Here is a 27,678-nt window from a genome sequence, read left to right as displayed (position 1 = left end):
TTCTGAGCCCATTCAGATGCTTTTCGAAGAAGGTCTGTCTTCGTCCTTGAAAGATGAACTTTCCCGGACCCCCAGAGCGGAGTCTATGGACCAGCTGACTAAAGCCGCGCTGGCCATAGGGGCGCGCCAGGAAGCGAGGGCTTTGGAGAAGCGGGAGGGGAAAGGAGAACGTTGGAGGGAGCTCCGCATTCCAGACATTCCAGAGCAGCCTTTCCCGCCGGCAGAGCCGATGGAAGTGGGAACAGCGCGTGCGCGCGCAGTTTCAAACATCGGTGAAGGGCGGAAGAAGGAGGGAAAGGGCGGGAAGAAATGTTATCTCTGCCAACAGCCAGGACACTTTGCCAGAGTCTGTCCACGGAGAAAGGAATGGCAAGGCATGGCAGGAGCTGTTGGGGGAGAGGAGGAGGAAAGCACGGAGCAAGTAAAAGCCAACGCCTGGCTGCCGTCGGGGCACAGCAGCCAGGCTCAAAAGCAGTGAGAGTGCCCGCACCAGAACCTCCCAGACCTGCTCTAGTGATAGAGGTGTTGCTAGAGCTGCCAAACGGACATCCTCTACAGATCAAGGCCCTTCTGGATTCAGGCAGCTCCTGTAATTTCATGAGTAAGGAGTTCGCAGCTGAGCACCAGATACAAACCCTCCCCTTAAGTAAACCCCTGCAGGTAACCACGATTGACGGCAGAGAGTTGTTGGGAGGAGAAGTGAACCAACAGACAGTCCCCATGACAATGAGGGTGGCAAGGCACACCGAGCGGATAGCGTTTAATGTGGCCACCTTGGGAGGAGCTCCCATAATTTTGGGGATGAGCTGGCTGGCACTACACGATCCTCTAGTGGGCTGGCACCAGAGGGTGGTCTCCTTTGGGTCAGCGCATTGCCTAGAACACTGCAAGCAGGGAAAGGATCCAGGGGGAGCCAAGCTCACCCTAGCTGGGATGGAGGTAATGAAGCAAGGGGAGGTGCCTCCGCAATATGCAGATCTGAGCAACGTATTTAGCGAAAGGGAAGCGGACAAACTGCCGCCGCATAGACCCTTTGACTGTCAAATCAACCTACTCCCTGGGGCTCAACTCCCAGTGGGCAAGCTGTACGCCATGTCAGACAGGGAGATGCAGGAGCTGAGGGAGTTCATTGACAAAAACCTGAAGAGGGGTTTCATCAGAGAGTCCCGAGCGGTGGGGGGCAGCCCAGTGTTTTTTGTGGACAAAAAAAACACAGATAAGCCGAGGCTTGTAGTGGACTTCAGATCCCTAAATGCCGTGTCGGAACCCCTGGCTTTTCCTATGCCCCGAATTGATGACATTCTGACCAGGGTAAGGAAGGGGAAGATTTTTACAAAACTGGACCTGCGGGGGGCGTACAATCTGATACGGATAAGGAAGGGGGATGAATGGAAGACCACCATGTTCACCCCTTTGGGAGCATTTGAATACCTCGTAATGCCCTTCGGTCTCCAAGCCGGCTCCGCATGTTTTCAAAGTTTTATCAACCACGTCTTGGGACCTTTGCTCTACAAGAATTGTGTGGCCTTTTTGGATGACGTGTTGGTGTATTCGGAAGATGAAGAGCAGCATGTGAGGGACGTGAGAGAAGTGTTGGGCCGGCTGCAAGCCAATCAGCTGTGGGTGAAACTGGAGAAGTGCCAGTTTCATGCCAAGGAGGTGGAATTCCTGGGGTACCGCTTGTCAGACAAAGGATTGGCCATGGATCCAGGCAAGGTCCAGGCGGTGCTGGAATGGAAGACACCGAAGACCAAGAAGGATGTGCAAAGGTTCCTGGGGTTTGGGAACTTTTATCGGAAGTTCATCAAGAATTTTGCACACTTGACAGCGCCCATCACCGACTGCCTCAGTAGCAAGAAGAAATTTGTTTGGACGGCGGAGGCGGAGAGAGCTTTTGAAGAACTGAAAAGGGCTTTCGCTTCGGAAGAACAACTTCTGCATGTGGACCTACAGAAGCCCATGAGAGTGGAGACAGACGCGTCAGACAGAGCGGTGGGGGCGGTGCTTCTTCAGCCGGGAAGAAATACGTCGGAGTGGAGACCGTGTGCCTTTTTCTCGAGGAAGCTGAATAAGTCCGAGCGGAACTACACGGTGTATGACAGGGAACTACTCGCCATTCACGAAGCGTTCCGGAGGTGGAGACATTTATTGATTGGGGCACAACACAAGGTGCAAGTATGCACCGACCACAAGAATTTGGAGTATTGGAGAACAGCTCGAGTACTCAACCAACGACAAGTGAGATGGGCACAGGAATTTTCCAAATTCCACTTCGAGATTTGTTATGTACCAGGCCCAGAGAACGTCAGGGCGGACGCTCTCTCACGCAAACCAGAGTACTTGGAGGGGGAGGGGGCAATCGAAGAAAGACATGTCATTCCTGAGGACCGCTGGGTGTGTGGGGCGGCGCTGGTGGGGAGACGAGCACTGGTAGAAGAAACGGAAAATGACGAATATGCCCAAAATAAGCTCAGAGGTCTCAGGGGAGAGGGTGAGAGCCCGGAGGGTTTTGAAGAAAGAAATGGGGCATTGTATTACAAAGGGGCACTGTATATACCAGAAGGTGAATTGAGAGGGAGGGTACTCAAGCAGTTGCATGATAGTCCCACGGCGGGACATTTTGGACAACACAAGACCATGTGGATGGTCACCAGGGAATTTTGGTGGCCCAAGGTGAGGGAAGATGTAAAGGAGTATGTAAGAGGGTGTGACCAATGCCAGAGGGCCAAGGGGGAAAGAAGGGCGCCGGCAGGGTTATTAGAACCACTACCCACGCCAGAACGGCCTTGGGAGGCGGTATCAATAGATTTTATGACGGATCTGCCCAAATCCAAAGGGAAAACGGCCATCATGGTAGTAGTGGACCTGTTGACTAAGATGTGCCACTTTGTAGCATGTTCACATGCAGTCACAGCGGAAGAAACAGCGAAGTTGTTTGTAGAACACATCTTCCGGCTGCATGGCGCCCCCTTGAGGGTTATCTCAGACCGCGGGAAACAATTTACTTCCAGGTTCTGGAGGAAGCTCATGAGCTTGCTGCACGTGGAAGTCAATTTCTCGACTGCCCGGCACCCTGAAACCAACGGGCAGGCGGAAAGAGCAAATAGCATCCTCCAACAATATCTGAGGTGTTATGTCAATGACAGAGAGAATGATTGGGTCGAAAAGCTGGCGCTGGCAGAATTTGCCTACAACAATGCGGAGCATGTATCCACAGGGATGAGCCCCTTTTTGGCCAATTACGGGTGTCACCCCAGGGCATTCCCGGGGGAGGGAGGCGAGAGATGGAGCGTCCCAGCGGCCGAACATTTTGTAGAAGAGATGGAAGCGATCCATCGTCAGCTTCAGCTCAACTTAGAAAGGGCCAAGGCACAATATAAGAAGCAGGCAGACAAGAACAGGAGGGAAGGTGAAACAGTAAGGGTGGGGGATCAGGTGTGGTTGTCCACCCAAGGGTTGCCGTTCAAAGGGGGTTGTAAGAAATTAAGACCCAAGAGATTGGGACCCTTTGAGGTCATTCAGCAGGTCAACCCAGTGGCTTTCAAACTCCGGTTACCCAACCACATGAAATTGCACCCAGTGTTCCACAGGTCGTTACTGTCACCGTACAAGGGGGGAGGTGAAGGGGAGTACAACAGGGGACCAGTCTTGGAAGAGAGGGAGAGCAGTAACCATGTAGCGGAAATCCTCGATTCCAGGTGGAAGGGCAATCAGGTGGAGTATTTAGTGGCGTGGGAAGGGGAACCGGAGTCGGAAAACACTTGGGTGACAGCAGAGGAGGTCAATGACGAGGTTTTAACAGAAACGTTCCACCAAAGATTCCCGAGGAAACCACAGCCGGCAGCAAGGTTTAGGAGGGAGTATTTCGGCACCACAGACGAGGAAGAGGAACTGGAAGGATTCGCGGAGTCGGAGTTGGAAGAAGGAACGGACTCAGACGACGAGGAGTACCGAGAGACTAGGAACCGCAACAAGTGGAGAAAGGTGTTCGAAACTTCAGACGATGAGGAAGGTTCTTTCCGGGGTTTTGCCTCCTCCCAACCCGAAGGGGAGGAGACGGGAGGGGGTGAAGGGGGCCCTGGAGGGGAGGTGGATGTCAGGGAACTGCCATCGGCAGCACAAGAGGTGCCAAGGCTCTCTGAAGTAGAGAGAGACGTAACACCTGAAGAGGGAACCAGTAGGGGGCGAACAGGAATGTCAAGGGAAGGAGAGGCGGAGGAATGGCTCAGAGATGCTTCCAGCGAAAACAGTGGGGATGTCTCAGGTCCTCCTATAGGGACACCCGTTCCTCGCCGGAAACTGTCACGCAGAGAGTCCAGAAGACGTGTTTCCGTTAAGGAGCTTTTATGTTGGAAACGTTTCCGAAAGCAACCACTTTCGGATTCTGCTAGCGACTGACGCAGCCATGCTGGAGGGGCTCCGTCACAGGCAGAGGTTTGAGAAACTGTTCAAACTCTGAGGGATTTGCAGTTTACACACAAGCAGCTCTTCATCCCATCACACACAGGTACCTCTTTCTTGAAGACTATTCATTTGGTGCTCTGCTAGTCATACAGTCCTGCTATATGTGGTGGGCATTTGGTTCTCCAGGTGGTGCAAGAAGCATTCTGGTTCTATTTCAGCCCATTTTAGGCCTTTAGGCCTACTCATCCACTTTTGCTTCCAGTGTTTTATTTACATCTTTCCAGTTCCATATCACACATTGGCTATGGCTGCACATATTAACCAATAGTTCTATGCCAAAGAGTTCTATGCTCCGAAGTCTCCATTCTCCCATGCTCTTGGCCATGCTGCTTTGGGAGCAAGAACCCACAAATCTTGGCTTGTCATGTCATCTGGGTTCATGGTCTCCCCAAACATCTTCTGGACAGAGCGAGGGGAAGAGCCATTTTTAGAACACTTCCCAAATTTGCTAGCATCGCAAGACTACAAGTGAGAAAATCCTGCTGGCAGTTTTTATTCAAAGGATGGATCCCTTTCTTAGATGACCACTCCAGAACCACTGACACATTCCCACTCTTCACTAGTGGCACTGAATCAGGACCCTGCTTTGCAGAAGATGGATTAATAAATTCGTTTCCATCTGGACGTTCTTGGGTCTTGCCACTGCTTTTGTGCATTGTGTCTTTTGCTAATGCTCCAGAAACCTGTGCAGAGAAAGCTTGTTGAACAAGGGAGAAATGCCTTCTGAAGGGATGTATTTCCCTCCTCGCTGCTCTCCCCCACCTTATTCCTTTTTGTCTATTTAATCAACCTCAGCAAGAGCATCAGAACTGCATCTCCTTCAACACCTGCTGGTGCCAGTCAAGTCCTTCCCATTATTTCCTTCTCCTGTTTCAAATGCAATCGAATCTGCTTGTGTGTTCTTGCTGGACACGTTTCACCTCTTGCGTAATTAGTGCAATTTCAGTTTTCTGCATATTCTCCCAGGAAAGGAAACACATACTTTCTGCACAAATGAGAAAAGCATGTTAAGTGATAAGCAGTGTTTTCATCTGCATTACTTCGCACCACATAAATCAGTCCTGCAAGCATTATGGTCGGTGTAGAATTTGAAGTGGAGACCTATCCTCTTTTATGTTCATTTATTTATCTATTTGATGAAAAGTACTGTACAAAGAGCCACACCCAAGTATCAGCTCTGCTTTCCTCGCCCTTCTCTGAAATAAGTATGTTCTCCTTAAACAAAACAAAAAAATGCTGCCTAGCATTAAACTATCCTTATATCCCATTTTGTTTATATCCCATTTATTGTTTGAAATAAATGGCCTATGGAAAGCATAAAAATAATGGCAGAGATGTCAGCCGTAGAAGTGTTCTAGTCTGACAAATGCAGAAAGCAGTGGATGTTAAAGGCAGTCAGATATGTGCAGCCTACTTTACGAGTGACCTAGTCATCCAGCTGTGCCAGACTTTGGGGTACTCACAATAATATTTGTTAGTTTGGATCCCAAGCTTCTGTGCTATGGTGCGTACACATCAAAGACTCACTCACATTAAGAAAATTTAAAAAGTAACATTCAAAATGTGGTGTCAAGTCATGTAGGAATGCCTCAGCATATTCTTAAAAATAATAATCATGATTACTGACCTACATTCAAATCAGGATTGAAACTAGACAGATGTACAAAAAACACACGCATAAACCCATCTCAATTTGAAATTATTCTTATCATCAAATAAGAATAAAATTTATGATGAAAAACAAACTGTGCACCAACCTTTTGAAGAGGAAGAATCCTTTCAGCAGTATTTCAGTTCAGATGTAACGCAGCAGTGAATGTAGTGAAGAGAGGAAAGGGCTCCAGTTACACATATATCCTTCAAAGAAAGGAGAGAATCAGCTTATCAACTAGGAAAACCCTTGGAACACTGTTAGATTAACTTTGCAACTGAAGACAATTTAACATCATTCTAGTAACTGGTTTTCATGTAACGTCAGAAGTCTCTGCCATCTGTATCACATTGCATATTCTCATAGTTTACGTAAAAATAATTTCCTGTCTATGATATGTTTAGGTTTCATAGACAGATCATTTTAAAACCTTGCCAAAGCAGCCTGTGCAAAACATTTAAGACTTCTTTTATAAAATGTAGTGGTCTTTTTCTAAGGGAGCATTCTTTTACTGGTCCATGTATGTATGATATTTCAGTGCAGGTCTGGTATCAACCTTCCTCCATTTATCTATCTTAACAATGATCAATCATATGTAGAAACAAAACAAAAACAAAAAAGCTTTTCAAAAAACAAAACAAAATTAAGGCCATCTATTGCACAGCCAGGAAACTTTCTGTCCTCCAGATCCTGTTAAGACTCTACCTCTTCTAAATCCCATAGACACAGGCTCAAATAATGCATGATAACACATGCACATTAAACTACAACATTTGGGTGAAGCTGCATGTAGTTACGCTTGCATGTAACAATAGGAATTTTAAATCTTTGAGTGCTAGTCCCTAGGCAGTCACAACAGCACCACCTACATACAAGAGGAAGGGATAATCAAGGCTGGGGGAACCCAAAGACTTACTCAAGTAAAAAAGATAGGCAGGAAGCAGGTGGAAAACCTGAGAGGGAGTGGGAAGAGGGGTGGTCTGGAATTCTGAATAGAAGCCTTCAACGCTGCAACATTTTAATGCAGGGTTGCACTTGTTTGTACTATTTAGTGGGCACCTTGAGATACCTAAAAGCTAGTCTCAACTGATCACTGCATACTGCAGGTGTGGGCCTCCCACAGATACCATCTTATCAGTACAGGAATCTGGCCTTTAAGCACTGGAATTCCCTCCTCTTAAACAGTAGAAAGGTGCCATCTCTGTAGTCTTTATTGAAGAACTTCCTTTTTCAACAAGCATTTTAAGCAAAGGTCTTTTCCAGTCTGCATCTGTACTCACTTTTTAAATAGCTGTTTTAAGTGTATTATCACTTGTGTGTGTGCCACCCTGGGCTCCTTTGAGAGGAAAGGGTGGGATATAAATCTAATGAACAGTAATAGCTATGATAACAGTAGCTTTTCTAATGTGCCCTATTGGAAATGGATGGCTATCATTTTCACTAAATGATTATTTATAGCATTCACATAATCATTTTGCTGGTAAGGGTTTTGCACCAGCACCTAGAATTCGGGGGGGGGGGGGGGCTTTTGTTTTCCCTTGCAATAGCAGCAGCCTGAAATTAATCCAGCACAAGCCAAGCAAAGGAACTGGAGTGTGATATTCCTAAGGCTGTAGACATGCTGTAAACAACTTCTGAAGGTCACCTACAGTTCATCTATCTAGCTTTCTTTCTCTTTATCATCATGACAGACTTTGGCACTGTTTCTGTGAATGTCTTGTTATCCAACGGCTGTGTATTTCTCTGCTTCCAAAGGGTTGATGACACATGTCGCTGGAGTCATGTCTTATTATGACTGTAATCAGGAGTTCTGGGCACAAATTTCTTCAGAGCAAGGCAATATTGCAGTCTTTAAGAGAGAACCTTCTACTTATTTGCAGTAGCACCATCATGATCCACAAGCCATTCCAGTGGTATTTTAAATCTTTAAACTTGTCAAGCTTATTGTGCTGGGGGTTGAGCAGCAGCCCAGCCTAACAGAAGTAAGGAAGAGTAAGCAGAGCAGCCTGCTCTTGGGGGTTTTTTTAATTGCTTTTCAGAAACTGGAAATGGTGACTCTCAAAGCAACTTTTCCTCAAGGGAATGAATATATTTTTTTTAAAGCACACACGGGAAAAAACCCACCTACAATTCAATCTTCTTCTAATAATTTATATGACAAGCTTTTGACTAGAAGAGATTCACTGTTGTTGTTTCTTAACTGCCACTCATGTGCCAGAGGGCTGTTTGTGGACTTGAGAGCCTTGCTCCCAAAGGATATCCGTAGAAGTTCTGTGTCTTAAACTGTCAGGAGTAGAAGTCAGGCAAGCTCCATGTAGAATTATTATAAACTCAAAGTCCCTCTTTTGAACAATTCTGCTATCTCTCAGCTATACAAATGTGTATATTTGCATAGCACAAACTGCAGGAACCTTTAGTTAGCTTGCGACTGCAATGTAAGAATTTGGGATGAGGAACATACAACATTTCTAGCTTTCTAAATTATGTTTCAAATACTGTAAGGCCAACTTTTGCATAAGTTTCAGCCTCATTTTTATCCCAAACTTACTAAAAAAGAAAGATTATTATAAAAAGAATAAAGACCTGTTTTTCACATGCTTACCTAGCTTTTTGATTGAGCACAATTCTGGTTCAGTCGTGGGGGGTTTTGTTTCTTTAGTGTTCTGTATTATTTGACTTTGTGAGGGCCGGCATCCCTTCTTTCCGGTGAGTAGTCTTCAGTGTTTTTACAGCAGCGATTACTACAGAAACTACAGCTCTTGCACTTCTTATCTTGGAAGGATGGACAAAACAAAACAAACTGAAAAGAATACTACAATGAATGGCAAAATGATGAAAAAGGTCTGTTTACTACAGCACAAAGAACAATGTGAAAAGGAAGACAAGTTTAAATATTGTTGCATAAGAAAGGGATGAAAATAATACAAGGATGAGAATAAGTAAAATGATAGGCTGGAACATCTGGGAAGGTAAATACAAAGACAAGATAACACTATGTTAATGAAGCAGCAAACTTAACATTTCAAGTGAAAAGAAAGAACCACACCTGAGGCTTAGTCTTGTGAACTGGGTGTGTGCAGTACAGCTGAGGGTTGCATGGGACAATGATGAAGGCAGTGGCGTAGCGTGGGTTGTCAGCACCCGGGGCAAGGCAAGTAATTTGCGCCCCCTAACCCGTGGATTTTAGCACTGCAAGTGCGAGCGCCCCCCCCCCCCAGATGTTGCGCCCGGTGCGGCCGCCCCCCCTGCACCCCCCACGCTACGCCCCTGGATGCAGGCAGTTCTGAGGAAGCTCTTTCCACCTTGGTGCTGGTCCTCCAAAACACGACTAGAGTGAGAAACTAGGATGATGCCAGCAGATTCCAGGAACCCTCTTTATTGTGAGATTTTGTGGGAGAACTGTTTGTTCGGCCCTGAATGAGAGCAAGTGTGGATGTGTACAGTCTTGTAGCTGAGAGGACGTGTGTCAGGAGAAGGATATTGGTCTATATTTATTAGTAACTTGCATTAATGCAACAGTTGTATATTTAACACTGTTGAGGCTGAATTGTATTAAATTGTATTGTTGTTAAATTGCCTCTTGCTGTTGTTTTTGGTTTCTGTAGAGTGCTTAAAGATATTTTTATATATTAAGCGCTACAGAAATGGCCTGACAATAAAAAAAAAAGCAAATATGTACAAGGTCACTTTGAAGCTAGCTGTCTAAAATGACTGTTATGAAATGCCTGCCAACCAATTCCACTGAATTAACCCAAGTTTCAGCGTTTTAAGAGAGGAACAAACTGTATCTCAATGTATCTATACAATTTGTAACAGGAAGTCCTTTCAGCTATGGATAGGGACCTGTATAGTTTCAGGTTCAGAAGAGATAAGTGCATTTTGTAAGACAGGGAAGAAGAACATCAGAACTGCCCTAGAAAGTATTGGTTAAAATTCAGTATCCATCTTCCATACATCTTCATGGCACATAATTCTATATAACCAGGTCACTTCTTTGCATCTCAAATGATAATTAGTCAAACATTCTGCCCCTAAGCCAGGCATCCAATCATTTCTGCCATGTTACTTTCTCAATTTTAATGTGCAGATGGGGGCTCCCTAAACCCTGAGCTGGCCATGGTTTTAACAAGTGGCATATTTCAAAATATGATCCGCTCCCCCAGAATAAACTGCAGCAGAACCTTTGGCCGACAATTTTATTATGAGACCACTTCCGCTTTACTGTTCACTGTATTACCTCCTTATCACAGGAAGTGTCTGGTATTTCTCCTTCACGCTGCCTTCATTTGTCGCCGGTGAGTCCAAAGGAAAGGGCAAGCAGACAGGGAGAAGCAGCAGATGGGAAGAGGGGGCTCTTGGCAATGGGCTCACAGAAGAGGTGTGGGCAGTTGCCAAGTCATGCCAACCCATACCAGCCCTGTGTGGTGCTAGTAACCCAGTTATTAGGACTACGCTACAAACTTCAAACTAAGAAAGCCACAGCAAATTTAAACAATGTGCCTTTCGTGGTATATAAGAATGTAAGGGAAATGCCAGTCAACCATCCATACAACACCTTGGGCTGAAAGTTTTTACCTAGGCATCTTATGAAGTAAAAGTCTACCTGACTCACTGACAAAGGTTCATCTGTACTTCGATCATCTGAAGACTTTGGAACTTCTAGTGTGTCAATAAAGGCCTGGAGCTCTTTTCTAAATGCCTTCATCTGGGCATTTATTCGGTAAAGAAGTTCGTGCTCCCGTATCCTACTGCCATCATCTTCATCATCCATAAGTCCAAACAGGTCCCCATTTGCCACATAAATTCTTGCCTCTGTTATTATGGTGCTTGTGTCCGAAATCAGGCGGTCAATCGTCTTGCCAAGGCGTTCCGCTTCGCAGCGGATGTCCTTCATTTGCTGCCGGTCTGTGAAGCTTTTCTGCCACCCTGCTGGTGCTGGGTAGAAGGATCTAGTGGGGGTCAAGCAACGGATGTTGCGGACCTCCTCTGAGTCACTCTCCCCACCGATGGGACCTTCCCTCTTGCGGTGTGGAGGACGAGAATCATCGTCGCTTTCTTTCTTCCCCGCATCGCTTTCAGCATCACTGTCCCTGGGGCTGCCCCGGATCCCTAGATGAGAGGCCAGGTCATAGCGCTGCATGTTGGACATCAAGACTCGGTTCTCATACTGAAGTTGCATGACCTTACCACTGAGTTCATTGATCTGCATGCGAGCAGCTTTGAGCTCTTCCTGGAGCGCTTCTGTCTTGGCGCTGTCGTGATGCCTTGAACTGTCATGAGCCCCAGTCTTGTATTTGTATTTGTTCAGCTCTGCTGTGATGCGCTTGTTTTGTTCTTCTACATCAGCCAAGTTTCTTCTCAGCAGCTCCGTTTCATCTTCAACTAGCTGCAGATGCTGCCGTAACTCAGAGAGTGATTCATTCTGCTCCCCCATCAGCGGGTTGGCTGCCCCTGAGAAATCATCTCCTCTCAAGTCATCAAGCTCTGCTTTCAGCCCTCTGTTTTCTACTTCCAGCTCCACTATTTTCCTTCCCAGAATATTGGCTTCTTCCTCTACTAACCTCAGACGAAGCTTGAGTTCTGATTCTCTTGTGGTAGGTGGGCCTCCAGCCTCCCCTTTTGGTAAGGGACTGTCTAGATCACCATAAAATGACCGATATTTTTGTAGTTCATGTTCAAATCTGTCCTTTTCCTTGTCTATTTTGGCCAACTTTTTCCTCATCAGGGTAGCTTCTTCTTTGATGAACTGCAACTGGCATTTCAGATCTTCATTGTCCTCCTTAGAAAAAAGAAAGAAGATCCAACAGTTACTAGAAAAGTGATGACACCATTTGGCAATTCAGCAAATGAAAATTCCAAATCATAAAATAATAGCCCCAGTGAACTCCATGAAGGTATGGTTCTATTTGATACACATTTCAAATATCAAACAAAAGCAAAATGTGCCACTAAACCTATTTTAAAAATCATTACTCCATGTTCTGAACCATTACACCTCAAAACCTACTCAGTAGCAGGTTTTACTCTCTACCAAGGGCTATTTCACACAGTACACAGAAACAATCTGCCAACCATTTGTCAATATACTATCAACAGGAAGCTGCAACCTATCTTAACTCCCTTAACAGTACACCTGTATGTCAGACACGTTTGTGTTTATTGCATTCACAGGTTATGTTTTAAGTACAAGGGTTCACCTAAAAGCAAGTGATGTGTGAAGTGGCACTGAGTTTGCTCATGAGAATTGTTAAGATTCTGAAAGCTGAAAATCTCTCTGACCAAGAGATAAAGGACATCAATATAGCAGGGACATGGTCAGTGCCAGCTTTTCAAGTAAAATAACCATATTTTTAGCCCTATAGGATGGACTTTTTCCCCTCCAAAAATGAAGGGGAAATCTGGGTGTGTCCTATGGGGCGAATGCAGGCTTTCGCTGAAGCTTGGAGAGCGAGAGGGGTCGGTGCGCACCGACCCCTCTCGCTCTCCAGGCTTCAGGAAGACATCCGCAGCCTAGGCAGCCCTGTGGGAGTTCCCGCAGGGCTGTCCAGGCTACGGATAGCAGCTTGCTTCCCGGAGCGCCGGGCACGCTGAAAGCAGAGCGCCCGGCGCTTCGGGAACACATTCTCAGCCTAGGGAGCCCTGCAGGAGTTCCCGCAGGGCTGTCTAGGCTGCGAATAGCAGCCTGCTTCCTGGAGCGCCGGGCGCGCTGAAAGCAGAGCACCCAGCGCTTCGGGAACTCAACCGCAGCCTAGGCAGCCCTGCGGGAGTTCCCGCAGGGCTGTCTAGGCTGCAGATAGCAGTCTGCCGCCCGGCACGAGGGGCGCCCTGAGGCAGAGCGCCCCTCGCGCCAGGCAGACATCTGTAGCGTGGGGAGCCCTGCAGGAGTTCCCCGCAGGGTTCCCCACACTGTGGATAGCAGCCTGCTGTCCGGCGCGTGGAGCGCCCTGAAGCAGAGCGCCCCTCGCGCTGGGCAGACATCCGCAGCGTTGGGATCCCTGCCAGGCCATTCAAGAATAGCCCCAACTTTAAATTTCAGGAGTGCAGATGCTAGGAACCTCTCTATAACTAGCTTCTATAACTAGCTTACTAAAATAACATTTAAAAATTTGGTTACTAACAGGCTACTAAATGAGCGCCATAAGAATAGTCACAGTTTTCCACAGTTTGAGGTTACCTCAGTGGGTGTCTGTTGTGACTTTTTTTCTGATTTTTGCAAGTCTTTGCTTCCTCTTCTTTTCATGGATTGCTATTAAAGAAAGATAAAGTATATTATGCATTTTACTAAATGTATATTTGTTTTTTAAAACAGTCATGTATCTCCAACTAATACACAACAATATATACAAATACAATAAAACATTTAACACTGTTAAAACAATGCAAAATAAAAAATAATTGGCTAATCCTGAGAAAAGTTAACAACTCAATAGGCTTGACTACAATATAAATCCATTAAACCATTGAAATCACAAAAAGCTTTTTCAAAAACCAGATGTTCCCCCCCCCCCAAATATTGGTTGCTCCACAATTCAGAGACCAGGATATTTTTATACAATTCAGGTTGTTGTTGTTCATTTGTATAACATACTTAGGAGTACTTTGAATATTAAAAATAATAATTCACAAACAGTCCAAAAAAACAACAACATAAAAAACCTCACCAGGAACCAAAAAGCATATTCAATGTAACTGCAAACAGACTTTTTAGTTGGAAGTAACTGACCCAAGATAATTGTAAATAGTTGTCTCCCAGATATGTGCCCTTTGTTTACCATGATTCTAAAATAGAATGATTTTGATACTACTTTGAAGATCTAAGGATGCAATAAATGAACTCATTTCCCCTCACAAAATGGGAAGGTCTGTTTATTTCTTTGGAGGTCTTCAGCAAATGCTCTTAGCATGATTTAAAATAAAGCAGTTTAACAGAATATTTTTTAAAATCTCAAAACAAGAGAAAGCAGGAAATAAAACCTCAGCATTACACACACACACGCCTACCGAATAATAATAATAATAATAATAATAATAATAATAATAATAATTTATTTATACCCAGCTCATCTGGCTGGGTTTCCCCAGCCACTCTGGGCGGCTTCCAACAAAAGATTAAAAATACATTAAAACATCAGTCATTAAAAACTTCCATAAACAGGGCTACCTTCAGATGTCTTGTAAACATCAGATATTTGTTGTTTTCTTTGACATCTGATGGGAGGGAGTTCCACACCACCATATGGGTTTAAGTGTTGAAACACATTTAAGGGCTGGGGGTATGAAAAGCTTTTCACCACTTACTAAAAGGAAAACAAAGAAAGTGGCAAGCAAACTTCCCAGAAGGGGAGTTGCAAATATAAAGTGCCACAGTGGGAAAGGCCTGCCACCAACCAGTTCAAAGGGTAACAAAACCAGAGCAACGCCTCCAAAGCTGATCTTAACACCCAGGTGCTTTCAAGTGGAAGCAGTGGTCCTACAAGTAGCCTGGCCCTAAGCTGTTTGGGGATTTACAGGTCAAGAGGGACACTTTGAACAGTGTATGGAAACAGACCAGGAACCAGTTTGATTGTTAAGGAATTGGCAAAATGTGTCATTTTTGAACAGACCTCAAAGGCAGCCCCACGTAGAAAGCATTATAGTGAACTAAACAAGATGCTGCCAGTACATAAATAACTGTGGCCAGATGCAAAACATTCGGTTCCTTTGCAGGCAAGAGGTAGACAAGACGACCTTTGGATACTGTCATCCCCTACAGTTCTATATCTTTGACTTGAAGAATGCTGTGTTCCTGCTGCCCCAGTATGCCCTACAGCTTTGTGAGGCCCAGTGTTCTGTGAAAAACATTTCATGACAAGTTTAATATCCTCGGTTGCCTGTCTGATGTTTTTAGGTTTGCAAAAAGCAAAGCATTTTTATCCTTTCTTTGAATTTCAAGAGAAATTAAAGGCAGTTTTGACAAGCAATGTATCAACAGTTCAGTAGAAAGAGATAGCACTTGTTTACCACTCTTCTACCTCTCTATATATGGAATACACAAACTTCATATTGCTTTCACCGTCATTTAAAGTTGATGAAAATTCAGAGGAAAAACCAATAGTCAACCCACAACTTGATTTAGCCACGGTACTTGAATTGGATTTAAGGATGGGCTTCTATATGTCCGCATCATAATCATGTGATCCTGGTTTTTTAAAAGTGGCAAAAGTATTCATCTTTACTGGCAGTGATCCAGAGTTGTCCATAATCACTGCAAGTAAGTGGAAGATGACAGGCTAGCATTCTAAATGGTAGCCCAGCTAAGAATTCAAATGGAAGTAGAAAAAAGCACCAGTGGTTCTCCCTCCTAGTGTTGGATCGGCCTCTTCATTATACTCACCAGGGAGGCAAAAAGCCCTGCTTTCCTGTTTGTTAGATGCACACTTTGGTGGGGGCGGGGGGAGGAAGGAAGCAATGGGTTGTATCCAATGCTTCACACACATACAACTGCTGGCACAATAGGACTTTACATTTGCCTGCTTTCCCTCCAGATCTGCTTTGGAGGGTGACCCAACACTCCACAGCTGATTTTGAGCACATACAGAGGTCTGGGGAGCAGGGGAGAAGAGGAATATGACCCTATGTATCAAATACACACCTTTCTGTTCAGTGAGACGCTAGGTGCTGTTTTTTCTCATCTTTTGTGCTGTTATAGGGTCGAGATCCATTTCCCCCCTTTTACATTCAAGCTACATGTTCTCCAGCTGTTTTAATTATGCTGAATAATATAGTGCTTGAGTGGGTGGGGAACTAACCAACTTGTGTTAAGCTCTCATGAAAATCCTCCTGCTCAGACTTTGCATCTTTCAAATGAAAGTCAACCACATCGAATCATATAATTGCAGATTGGAAGGGACCTCAAGGATCTAGTCCAACTCCCTGCAATGCAGCAATATGCAGCTGTCTCATATGGGGATCGAACCTGCAACCTTGGCGTTATTAGCACCACACTCCAACCAACTGAGCTGTGTGAAATCTACCTCCCTCCACCAATATCAGGAAGGCCTACTTTCCTGGTATACTGTCATTTTTATAACCACTGAACTAAATCACATTATTGTAATCTAAACTGCTCGCATCTATTCCAATTAAAGGCAGAGTCAAACCAAAGGCATAGTCATATGCTTCTGGTAATTAGATTTCTAGGGCAGACACTATCAATCATACTTTAAATTAATATAAGTATCTGTTTATTATAAGCAACCAGAATGGTAGCATGTGCAGAGCAAATATTTCCAAGGCATGATGGCCAGTCATCTGAAAACTAGAACAAGGAATTTATTGGATATGCAAGTTTCAACTAAAATTAAATTTCAAATTCCTTATCTGACAAATGTGGTGAATTTAGTATTTGTATACAAACACCTGCAATTCATTCATTCATTCACACACACACACACACAAATAACAGCCACAGGCAGCTTGGGCAGCACACAAACAGCACAACAAAATCAGTTAGGAAAGATGCCAGGCAGACCTCACTAGGTAGAGCATTCCATGGAAGCAACGCCTGAATATACAGAAACACAACTGAATAGGCCTTCCTCTCTTGTCACCATCCTTTGAGACTCTGCAAAGGGCAGAACCAAAGAAGGGTCTCAGAATAAGATCTAAGGGTTCAGGGAAGGTGTTATTGGGGCCCTGAGCCAGAAAAAGCTTTATAGGTCAAAACCAGCACTCTGAATTGGACTTGGAAGCATACATGTAGCCACGACAGAGCGGGTTTGCCTCGAACGTGTCAACAGTTGGGCAGACACACTGAAGCTTCTTGAAGGTAAGTGAAGCTTCCAACCCATTTTCAAAGGCAGCCCAGCATAAAGTACATTGCAATAATTCAGCCCTGAAGTTACCACAGCATGAATTACTGTAACCAAATTTTCCCTGTCCATTCCATAGACATGATAAAAACAAACCTAACTACTGTGCTAATCATTATTAGCAGCAGTACAAGCAGAGATACGAGAGGAACTATTCATAATTTGGAGCAGTTATTAGCACTTGTAACCCAATCCCTGCATACATTCAAATATTACATTTTTTGGTGTTTAATACATACAGATCTATACCCTGTTGCCTAACTAACCATTTAATCAGTGTGGTACAGTGTCACTTGGCACATATTCTACTTCTCCTCATGAGAGAAGAAAAGAATGATGTAATACCAACTACTGAGGTGTTATGTCACCCAGAAATTACCTGTAATACACCAAGCTCTTGAAAAAAGTCTCATTTATTTTCTTCCAATACCCTGAGTGTCAAAATATTAATCAATGGTATCACCATCTATCTTATTTCAGTAATCTCTGAAGAGATACTTCTCTGGCTCCTTATTCCATTACAGGAAGCCACAAAATAATTCTTCCTGGTATGGAAACTGGGGACTATTCAATTTTTTTACCAATGAAATGTTCTCTGCACCAACATACATAATTCCAGTGAGAGCTTGCCCAAAGGTAAGTAATCAACCAATCAATACGGCAAAACAATAAACGTGAATTTGAATAAATACCATTTACCACCACCCCAAAACAACAGCAAAGCAGGGTGGGGAGGAGGGGTTGGGGGGGGAAAGCAGCAGAGATATTCAAAATGGGTGCTGGCTTAACAGAAACACACACAAAAAGAGAATCATAAATCCTGGTGTATAATTAGCTGCCAATCAGGATCCAATATCGTCATTTAAGAGATAGGATATTTCTGCAGTCAATTTAGATTGACAGCTAAAGATGCAAGCCAATGCAAACACTCCCTTTCACAGTGTGGGTGCCAGTGAATGATCTAGACCCTTTTGTAATGAGGCACAAGGCAACTGGGCCACACCAGAACAATGTAGGCCAAATTTTAACAACTCTTAATATAGCCATTTGAGCACTTCATTAGCAGTTTCATTATCCAAATACAAACCAGTAAATAGTTCAGTAAACCTGAAGGGCTATGTAGATTTATCTATCGCTAATTAATAGCACAGGTAGGTATAAGGAAGCACGGCAGTAAGAAATAAATTTGGGCTAGTAATGTTTGAACTGGGTGTTGGAGTTCACTATCACAAATCTCATAGGACTCATGCAGGTTGTTGGATACACCTACAAAGACGACTGGATTATGGTCCATAGTTTTATGTTCTCTAAACTCAATGGGAGTGTAAGCGGTTGAACTAGCAGCTTTGTTTGGCTTTACTTTTTCTAAAAATCCAGTAGCACAGACATGCTTTATTTTAAGGTAAGAAGAGTCCTATTGGATCAGATCAAGTGTCTATCCAGTCCAGCCTACCAGATACCTATGAGAATTTCATCAACAAAACAAGAGTACAAGAGCACTCTCAATAGCATTCCAGAATAAACGTATCTCATTTCAAAGACAGGTACAGGGAATGCTTTTCAGCAAACAAACACATAGTAGCTAACAAATACAAATCTTTTCTACTCATCCATGAAAACCAACAATTCACAGTAGAAGGCAAAAACTGACCAAGAGCAAAGGTACGAAAGGGGCAGCCATTTTTAATTCTAGGAAATGTTTACTGTTTCCCTCATTTATGTTCTCTTTTCTACAAAGCAAATTATTCATTCCGTTTTAGGATCCTTACTTAGTCAAGCATTCTGAGAATCTCTGACGTCCTCCTCCATTAAGTGCATGCACTACTATTCCAACCATTATAAAATTCAGGGTAGAATAAAAACTCATTTCCCCAAAAGTAAATACTGAACATTAACCTCTTTCATCCTGTCAAGTTCGTTCTGCAGAGCCTGTTTAGCAATCTCTACTTCTATCAGCTGCTGTCTTAACTTTTCATTTTCATCTTCTGTGGTGGTACGTTTTTCTTCCACGTTTTCCAACTCATGGTGAAGTCTCACTGAAACGTCTTTTGCAACCTAATGTAACAGAATTTTAAAATTTAAAGACAACATTTTTGTGGCGAAGATAATTATGGGTTGTATACAGTGCTGGTTTTTTTTTTAAAAAAAAGGTTTAGGGGTACTCTCATTTTGACTCAAGAAAATCACCATTTTATAGTTCAAATCGGGGGAAATAAATACAGTAAATGGACAAAAGTACAAAGATTCACAAAATATTTAGGGGTATGCATACCCCTGCGTCCCCCCAGAAAAAAAGCGCTGGTTGTATACAATGTTAGTCATACTCAGCATAGACACATGAAAATTAATAGGCATAAATCACTTAGGTCAATTGATGCAATGGGTCTACTCTTAAGTTTGATACAACCCTATGATCATGTGATGTTTATAATCCTGTTTTCAGCCAACAAAAACAGAGCTGATTAGTGTATTCTAGAGCCAGAATGGCATTCTGATTAGTTTTGTCTCCAATCCAATTCCATTAGAAGTCTCCACTGATTTTAAAAACATGAGCGCCTTCATTACAAATATTTAGGCACCAGGCCAAAACTCTTCTCCCAGGCCTTTGGCTAATTAAATACTTTATATGGCCTTTTAAACTGTGGGGGGTATTGTTTCCGTTTGCTACTATGGTATGCATTCTTTTTTATATATATTGTAAACCATCCTGTAATCCTTGGGTGAAGGGTTTCACGGAAATTTAATTTAATTTAATTTAATTTAATTTATTTATTATTATTATTTATTATTATTATTATTATTACTCAGTTCACATGCACTCTATCTTATTCCTGATTATTTCCAGACAGTGTGACTCTGAGCACTGGTAGTATCCCATGATTACAGGACTTAGGTTGTACTTGTACATGGAATTTCTAGGTCAAAGACCAGTTCTCTATCTATTAGAACACTGGACACAATGCTACCCAAAGTTGGACTTTAACATGGGAGTCTCACTTGCTTTCTCAGTGGAAAAGCCTCTTTACAACTGGAACTGTACACCTTATAATTACTTGATTAATCAAGTAACACTTTAGTAGATAAATCATGGGTAGCAATTTTATTTGGTGAGTACCGATTTTCACTTGTTGCTCTAGAAGGGCAAACATTTATTTTTTAGCTATTTTGCTTCTGGTATGCAAAATGGAATGCAAAGGAAACCCTTAAAATGGCTTTTCTTTCTAATAATGAGTGATGAATTACGGATTGTATCCAACTTATATCACACTTAAAGCATACTCAGTGAAAACAATCGATACAACTTAAAAGTTCATTGTTTTCTACTGCAAGTATAATTTAATTGGATTCAAACCTCTATTAAATTCTAAGTTATATTTTCAAGATGTGTCAATGGGCAGATTCATTTCAAGCTAAGAGGCTCTGGCACTACAGAAATGTATTTCAGTTTATTAACTGAATTAGTTTAAAGCAGCAGTGGACAACATGGTGGGTTGGTGGCTGCACCACTCACCTAACCTCTCTTTTAGCCGAGTCGCTAAGGGGTCAGGCAGTGAGGTGCAAACATGCCAGTGGAGCCAACCTGTCACTCCAGTTGGCCTTTTCTACTGCATTGTCATTGTCCTCCCTCCTTTCCATCCCAATATGCAGTAGTGGCTGGGCTGAAGAGAGGTCAAGTGAGCAGCACAGCCTCATCACGCTTTCCACAGAGCTCAATGGAACAACTGTCAAAGCAACAGAGTGTAATATACCTAGGAATTTACTCTCTGATAACTGGAAAAGGGGTAAATACAGTAGTACCTCCTGTTACATAACCCCGATTACGTAAACTTCAGGATGCGAAAGCGGCAACCCAGAAGTATTTGCCCAGGTTTCGCCGAGTGCACATGCGCAGTAGCGGTCTTCAGGTTGCGGAAACCTCAGGATCTGACCGGACCTCCAGAACGGATCCCGTCTGCAACTGGAGGTACCACTGTATCTGAAAGTGAGCTATCTAGAAAGTGAGTTCTGAGAGTCAGGATCCAGGTCATCAAATTACTGACTCTTAGAACCATGAGACAAATCAGATCTCTGCTTTCCGTTGAACAGCTTGAGCCTACGATACTTTCATAGTCTACCTGTACTTCCCCCTCACTGCCTTCCCACCTACTTGCCAGCTTCTGGTCCTGTTTACCTTCAGGTCTTGCTCCAAGCTTCGCAAAAGTTCTCCGTCAATCTCCCCGGTCTGTGCATAGCGGAGCCTCTTGCGCTCTGCCTTTCGAAGACGGTACTGAAGGATCCTGCAGTTTTTGTTGGCCCTCTCCAATTCGTGGCGCATTTCTTGCAGCTGGCAGGCATCCTCTTCAAAGAAGCTGTCCCTCATCTCATCCATCTCAGTCCTCAGCTCATCTATCTCATTCTGGCACCCGTTCAGAAAGGATAGTCGGAAATGCATCAGGCAATGCAAGTTCACATTAATAAAATGAAAGGAAAAATGGGACTTAAGTTGATCTTCACTTAAAACAACAACAACCAAAAGCATCAATCACTATCTTATGCCTGCCCTTCAAACATCACATGTGTGACATGTATACCAAGAGGTAATCAATGATAAAATCATGGGTGGATGAGAGTTATGCAGTGTGGGAAGAACTTGGTTTTGCCACCACTTCCACCAGCAGGAGTGGGGAACAGAAGGTCAAATATGGCCCTCAGAACTTTCTCTAAGCCATGTGCCCTTCTAAGGCCACACCCCCTTTCACTAGGCCACACCCATGCTGGCCCTGCTCCACCCCCTCCTCAAGTGGCTTTCCCTTGCTGGGATGGTCTTTTGCTTGCCTGGATGGAGAAAGGTGTGTGTGTGTGTGTGTGTGTGTAAAGCTGTGTTTCCCAAACCTGAGCTGTTTTTGGCCTACAACTCCCATCATCCCTAGCTAGCAGGACCAGTGGCCAGGGATCATGGGAACAGCCAGAGACACAAGTTTGGAAAACACTAGTGTAGAACAACTTCTGACAAGTGACTGGATGTAAACTCCTGTAAAAAAGCAAGAGTCATATCCGTTCTCCCACCCACTTTTGCCCCTGACCATACCCTCTGGTGTCATGCAGCTCCTGGAAGTTGATCCAACGCTTAGACTGAAAAAGGTTCCCCACCCCTGTGATACAGCTTACCAGTTCTACATAGGAACACAATTTTGTGTGCTGAGTCTTCACTTTCTCAACACACCATAGCCATAGCTAGACATAGCCATAGCCATAGCTAGCGGAATGATGGCTTGCTACTCCACTGAACATTTTACCACTAACTGTAAAAGTGTAGATGTACTCTTAAGACATGCCTGGAATGCAAGACCCTTCCCTCACGGATGAGACAAACTGTAGAGAGAATGTGATCTGAAAAGAGTAATTGTTATGCTGTTATGTTAAGCATTCTCCCTTAACATTCAGAATAAAGTATGAAGGGACAAGTGCATGCAGCAAACAGGATAGATGGCTTCCTCTGCTGGATGAAAATCCAGGGCCTTACCATTGCACAGCATGTCAGCCATGCATGTTTCAGAGAGTCTGAAGGGAAAACACATATGTGACATGTGAGAAGCATGCCGCAGGGAGTGATTACGAGGCAAGGCACACACGGCCGCCTATATAGTGCTTTTCGCCGTCTGTGGGCTACCATCAGGTCTGAAATGGCCAGGGCTACTTTCCTCCAGGGAGCTCAACTTTTCTGAGGCAGAAGTTTCCCACATTTTACCAAGGGAACAGAACAGCAGGAAGCTGCACCATGAAGAACTAGAATGGAATATAATGGTTTTCCTTTTCGGTGGCACACAAAAACGACTATCATTTGTACAACCCCCCACCCAAAGGACGGAACCTGCTTTCTTTCCCCTTTCCTAGCACCTGCTGCTGAGATGGGGGGTTATCTGTTCTCTATCACTTCGCCTCCTACAAGCCGGGTTGACAACAGAAGAGAGAGCAGAATAAAGGGCTCCCCTCCCCCTCCCGGCTGGGCCACACCCGCCGCCCTCCTCTCCTCCTGCTCACCTTGAGGGCCTCGTTCTCCTCCTGCAGCTTCTCCATCTCCTCCTGCAGCTGCTGCCCAGGGTTCAGGCTGAGGGCGCCTTCGGGGCCCGGGGCTCCGCCGCGGCCGCTGCCCTCTTCGGGCCCAGCCAGCGCCATTGGAGAAGGGGTCGGCGAGGCGGCGGGAGGCGCAGGCTGGGGCTGCTCCTCCGCTGAGGCGCCGACGTCGCCCTGGTTGCTTTGCATCTGGGCCGACCTCCCCCGACAGCACCGGCCTCTTTCTGGGGTGGAAAGCGAGGCGCTCACTTGGCGGGCATCCTTCCTCCTCCCAGGAGCTGGGGCCTGCCCCTTCCCTGCGCCACAAGAAGATGGAGGAGCCGGCGCTGCCTCCTTCCCTCCCTCGCTTTGCAGAGAGAGACCTGCCGGCTTCCCCCCGGACTTGGGCGGCGGCTGAGCAAGCGCAAAGCCAGCCGCCCGCCCTCCGTCTGGGGGGCTGCCGGGAGCCCCGAGCTCGGCGCCTTCGAGAGGCGCGGCCTGCCTGTCAGCCGGCGGTCCCCGCCCACTGCCCTTCCCAGGCTGGCTGGGAAGGAGGGAGGCGTGAGGAAGGGCCGGTGCTTGGCCGGTTGCTGCTCGTTTCGGCGGAGGCTCCCCTCGGACAAGGAGCGCTGCCTCCGCTTGGCTGATGTTGCCGGGGCTGAGAGAAGCACGCCTGAGGGGTTCTTGTAAGGGAGCCCCCCCACCCCCCGCGCAGGGTCTTCATCTTCTTCTTTGGCGATCCCTCGTAGCCGAGTAAGATTGTCTTCCATAAACACGGTTTTAATAGTGAGTCCGTAAGTGACTGTGGAGGCCAATCCTGGATCCACACGTCCTTCCACAGTCGGGACATTGGTTTCTGGGCGGGAGTTGATCATGGTGAGGGTTTGCCAAGCGTGCCTTCCTCTTAGCGCGTTTCTCCCTTTCATCCTGAGTTTGAGCGTCTTCAAAGCCCATGACACCTTTGGTAAAGGCTGTTCTCCAACTGGAGCACTCCCAGGCCAGTGTTTCCCAGTTGTCGGTGTTTATACTACATTTTTTTTAGATTTGCCTTGAGAGAGTCTTTGAACCTCTTTTGTTGACCACTAGCATTACGCTTTCCATTTTTAAGTTCAGAATAGAATAGTTGTTTTGGAAGACGCTCATCGGGCATCCGCACAACATGACCAGTCCAACGAAGTTGATGTTGAAGAATCACAGGTGATCTTTGTTTCACCCTGTATACTGACATTACTTCACCTGTCTTCCCAAGTGATGTGTAAAAATTTTCGGAGACACTGTTGAAAGAATCTTTCAAGGAGATGGCTTTTATAAGTGGTCCACGTTTCACGGTACAGTAAGGCTGGTCGTACAATAGCTTTTGTAAGCAAGCATTTTGGTTTCCCTGCGAATGTCCCTGTCCTCAAGAGAAAGCTGCACTCGCAGAGCTCAGGCGATGCTGTATTTGGGCATCAATGTCCACCCTTGTGGAAAGATAACTGCCCAGGTAGGAGAAGTGATAGACACTTTCCAATGTTACACCATTGAGTTGGATTTGTGGCACTTCAGAGGGGTTGTTTTGTAGCAGCACCAGGCAAGCCTGTTTGACCCCATCGGTGCAAGGTGCCTACAGGGAAGAGGGTGCAGGGTGGAGCTGCTCCATGAGGCTTCCTGAGGTAGGAAGCTGCAGGGCTGTCTTCCAAGGCAGAGGCAATTGCCTGCGGAACTTGCTTTTAAATCTCTGCAGCCAAGCTTTGATCTCACCCTCCATCATCATCATCATCATTGCCAGCACCATCGTACCTCTCCTGCTGCTGAAGGAGCTTTAACCAGAAGTCCGCTCACTGGATGTTTGCTTCCTTTGTTGTAAGGCTGGGCAGATCAAAATGCAGGCTAAGAGGGCAGCTTTTCTAATGCCAGTTTTCTCATAATAGAATCAGAATTGTAAAGTTGGAAGGGACTTAAAGGGTCATCTATTCCAACCGCGTGCAATGCAGGAATCACAAAAGCATCCATGAAAGATGCCCCATTCAGCCTCATTCAAACCACTTGTCCCAAAATAGTTCTCCAATCCAGAAGTATCGGAGCTGGTCAGTGAGGGTGCATCCACACAGGAGTTTTAAAGTGTGATATGCAGCTCCCAGCCCTTTAACCACATGCCCATTAAGCCACATGGTGCTTGTTCTTCCATAACTCTGTACCCCTGTATATTTGAGTCTTGTTTTTATGTAGTTAGATCTGGGCCTTGGAAATTGTTTGTTTCTTTGTTTGTTTTTGGATCAAGCAGTTTATAATGTTCTAAATGAATAATAGTTTTCACAGAAAAATAATAATCACATGCTTGTTTAACAGTAAAAAGGGTTAATGTGTCAATTTCCAGCACTTTTCAACTGTGGCCATTTTTATTGGAGGGGTTTGACATTTGGCTTATACTGTATGGTGTTTGTTACCCTTTGGCGGTATTTATTCAAAACCTTTTTTGTCTTTGGGGGAAGACTTCTTATTTTGAGTACAGTAAAGATAGTGTACAAGCTTGGCTGAAGCTCTTCATTGCCCCCAGAGAGAGAGAGGGGGGCTAATTTAGGAACCAAGCAGGATTTGGTAAAGGCAACTGACAATCAGAGGACTGCAGAAAATGCTAAAAGACTCTAGAGGGCACTCTGATCTAAAGGATAAGTTGAAGGGGCTAGAACTGTAGAGTTGGAAGGGGCCTTGAGGGTAATCTAGTCCCTTCTCCAAGTGTGGAACTCTGCTTTAAGGTACAGACGGTTTTCCAAATGAAAAGTGATTTTCTGTTATTCTGTTCCATTCAGAAGTTCACAAACCATTTCTCATGTCAGCACAAGAAGTCTACTCATACAGTTTATCAAAAATGTGAGTTGTTCATTGATGTTTCTAAGTCTGAAAATATTCCCCATGTCCTATTGCTATGTTGACATTGTTAAAACAAGTTAAGCTTATATTCGTTTGTTGTTGTTTTCTCTTTCTGTCCTCCCCACAGAAGAGGATTTGTGCTGGTAAGGAAGGCCAGAAATAAACCCTAGGTTGCCCATGAATGCAGGGATGAGGATAGGCAGCAAATGCAGCCCTGATCAAAACCTCAACAGTGAATGGGAAAGGTGATCAAAAGACTCACTGGCCATAATTGTTACAATGGCAGTTGGCTTTGAAGAAGGAGGTGCAGAAGGCTGCCATGTTGCCACGTCCCCCCCCCCCCAATTTGTTGGTAGTGCTGCCAAACTAGTCAAAACTGTGTTCAAGTATGACTCAAAGAACATTTCAGATGCTTGAAGAAGCTTGAAGAAGAAGAAAAAGAGTTTGGATTTGATATCCTGCTTTATCACTACCCGAAGGAATCTCAAAGCATCTAACATTCTCCTTTCCCTTCCTCCCCCACAACAAACACTCTGTGACGTGAGTGGGGCTGAGAGACTTCAGAGAAGTGTGACTAGCCCAAGGCCACCCAGCAGCTGCATGTGGAGGAGCGGGGAAGCGAACCCGGTTCACCAGATTACGAGTCCACCGCTCTTAACCACTACACCACACTGGCTCTCTTGGAACCAAATGTTTCTGCCTGCAAGCATATGTGCATCAATGCCCCCTGCCTTCCAGCTTCAATAACCTGTCCAAACCATAGCATAAAAGGACATCATGGCTCATAGCAACATATCCTAGTATGAAGAGGGATTTTCCAGTGACTAATTTAGCTTGTTGAACAAGATTATTAGTGTCTTCCTAATTACTAAAAGGTTAATGGCTTCTGAGCACTCCAGTAAGACAGTATTAGTCGAGTAACTTTCGGAGTAAAAGCTCTCACATACAAAGGCTGCACTATTGGTTTGGTTATAAAATGTTATATTTGCTTTATATTAGCGGAAAGCTGGTTGCTTCAAATTGCCAGCCAGTATGATGTGCCAAAAATGGAGTTTCTACACAAAATACTTATATCCTGTCTGTGACATAATGATGCATCTATTGAGCTGTGATGAAATAATGCCTTGTGATGAAATTCATATTCTTTACCACATGGCCTAAATGCCTGCGTTCCATAAACAATTCTTTTGGCGAGCACGCAAAAGAACCATGGGCGATCCAATGCTAAGCCAAACCTCAGTTTGCTTTCCCAGAAACTGCACTGCTGATTCCTTTCCCATCGTGTTGGAAGGGCGGGGGAGGTGGATGCCCAAAAGGTGGAGGTCATTTTTCCAAAATACAAATATTAAGGGCTATTCATGTAGCTTGTTCAACAAAGGAACTATGTCGTTATGTAACTTGAGGGTGCTTAGTATTTCAATCTCTTTTACAAAACACCAAAATCTCTAATTTTGGTGGTACAGTGGTACCTCGGGTTAAGAACTTAATTCGTTCTGGAGGTATGTTCTTAACCTGAAACTGTTCTTAACCTGAAGCACCACTTTGGCTAATGGGGCCTCCTGGTGCCGCCGCACCACCAGAGCACAATTTCTGTTCTCATCCTGAAGCAAAGTTCTTAACCCGATGTACTATTTCTGGGTTAGCGGAGTCTGTAACCTGAAGCGTATGTAACCCGAGGTACCACTGTATAATGTGACATATCCACAATGGCAGCTTAACCTTGAGGCTGCTCATCCTGCACAAGTAAAAGCTAAAAAAAGACAAATTATTGTAAAGAAAGTCAAATTTGCAACTGTACAGTATCAGAGACAGACAATTAAGCAAATCACC

At 44.7% G+C, this 27,678-nt stretch overlaps 1 protein-coding gene and 1 long non-coding RNA gene across 12 annotated transcripts in view; one reads left to right on the top strand and one right to left on the bottom strand.

Annotated features, from left to right (window-relative positions):
- The window catches only part of LOC310673627 (microtubule cross-linking factor 3-like), a 31,982-nt gene extending 6,000 nt beyond the window's left edge, over nt 1-25,982 (bottom strand). The window contains exons 1-8 of one of the 11 annotated variants that reach the window (XM_083432188.1): nt 22,987-25,982; nt 21,137-21,361; nt 18,862-19,020; nt 13,290-13,361; nt 10,719-11,894; nt 8,718-8,915; nt 6,222-6,321; nt 4,512-5,449 (exon numbers count right to left, since the gene is read on the bottom strand). In XM_083432188.1, coding sequence (XP_083288314.1) covers nt 8,784-8,915; nt 10,719-11,894; nt 13,290-13,361; nt 18,862-19,020; nt 21,137-21,361; nt 22,987-23,208 — 1,986 coding nt within the window. In that variant the 5' untranslated portion in view covers nt 23,209-25,982 and the 3' untranslated portion in view covers nt 4,512-5,449; nt 6,222-6,321; nt 8,718-8,783. Of the gene's footprint in view, nt 1-4,511; nt 5,450-6,221; nt 6,322-8,717; nt 9,077-9,789; nt 11,895-13,289; nt 13,362-18,861; nt 19,021-21,136; nt 21,362-22,280; nt 22,336-22,986 lie in introns of those variants that run through there. The other 10 variants (XM_083432191.1, XM_083432190.1, XM_083432194.1 and 7 more) reach the window with 10 other exon arrangements.
- LOC310673674 lies at nt 25,750-27,613 on the top strand. The gene is made up of 2 exons (XR_014509176.1): nt 25,750-25,848; nt 25,976-27,613. It is a non-coding gene; the product is annotated as an uncharacterized lncRNA (long non-coding RNA).
- Nucleotides 27,614-27,678: the final 65 nt, after the last annotated feature.

Source organism: Podarcis tiliguerta (genome assembly GCF_965153285.1).
Source record: "Podarcis tiliguerta genome assembly, chromosome: 3".
In the NCBI taxonomy this organism is placed as follows: Eukaryota; Metazoa; Chordata; class Lepidosauria; order Squamata; family Lacertidae; genus Podarcis; species Podarcis tiliguerta.
This window is presented reverse-complemented; position numbering and strand designations above follow the sequence as displayed.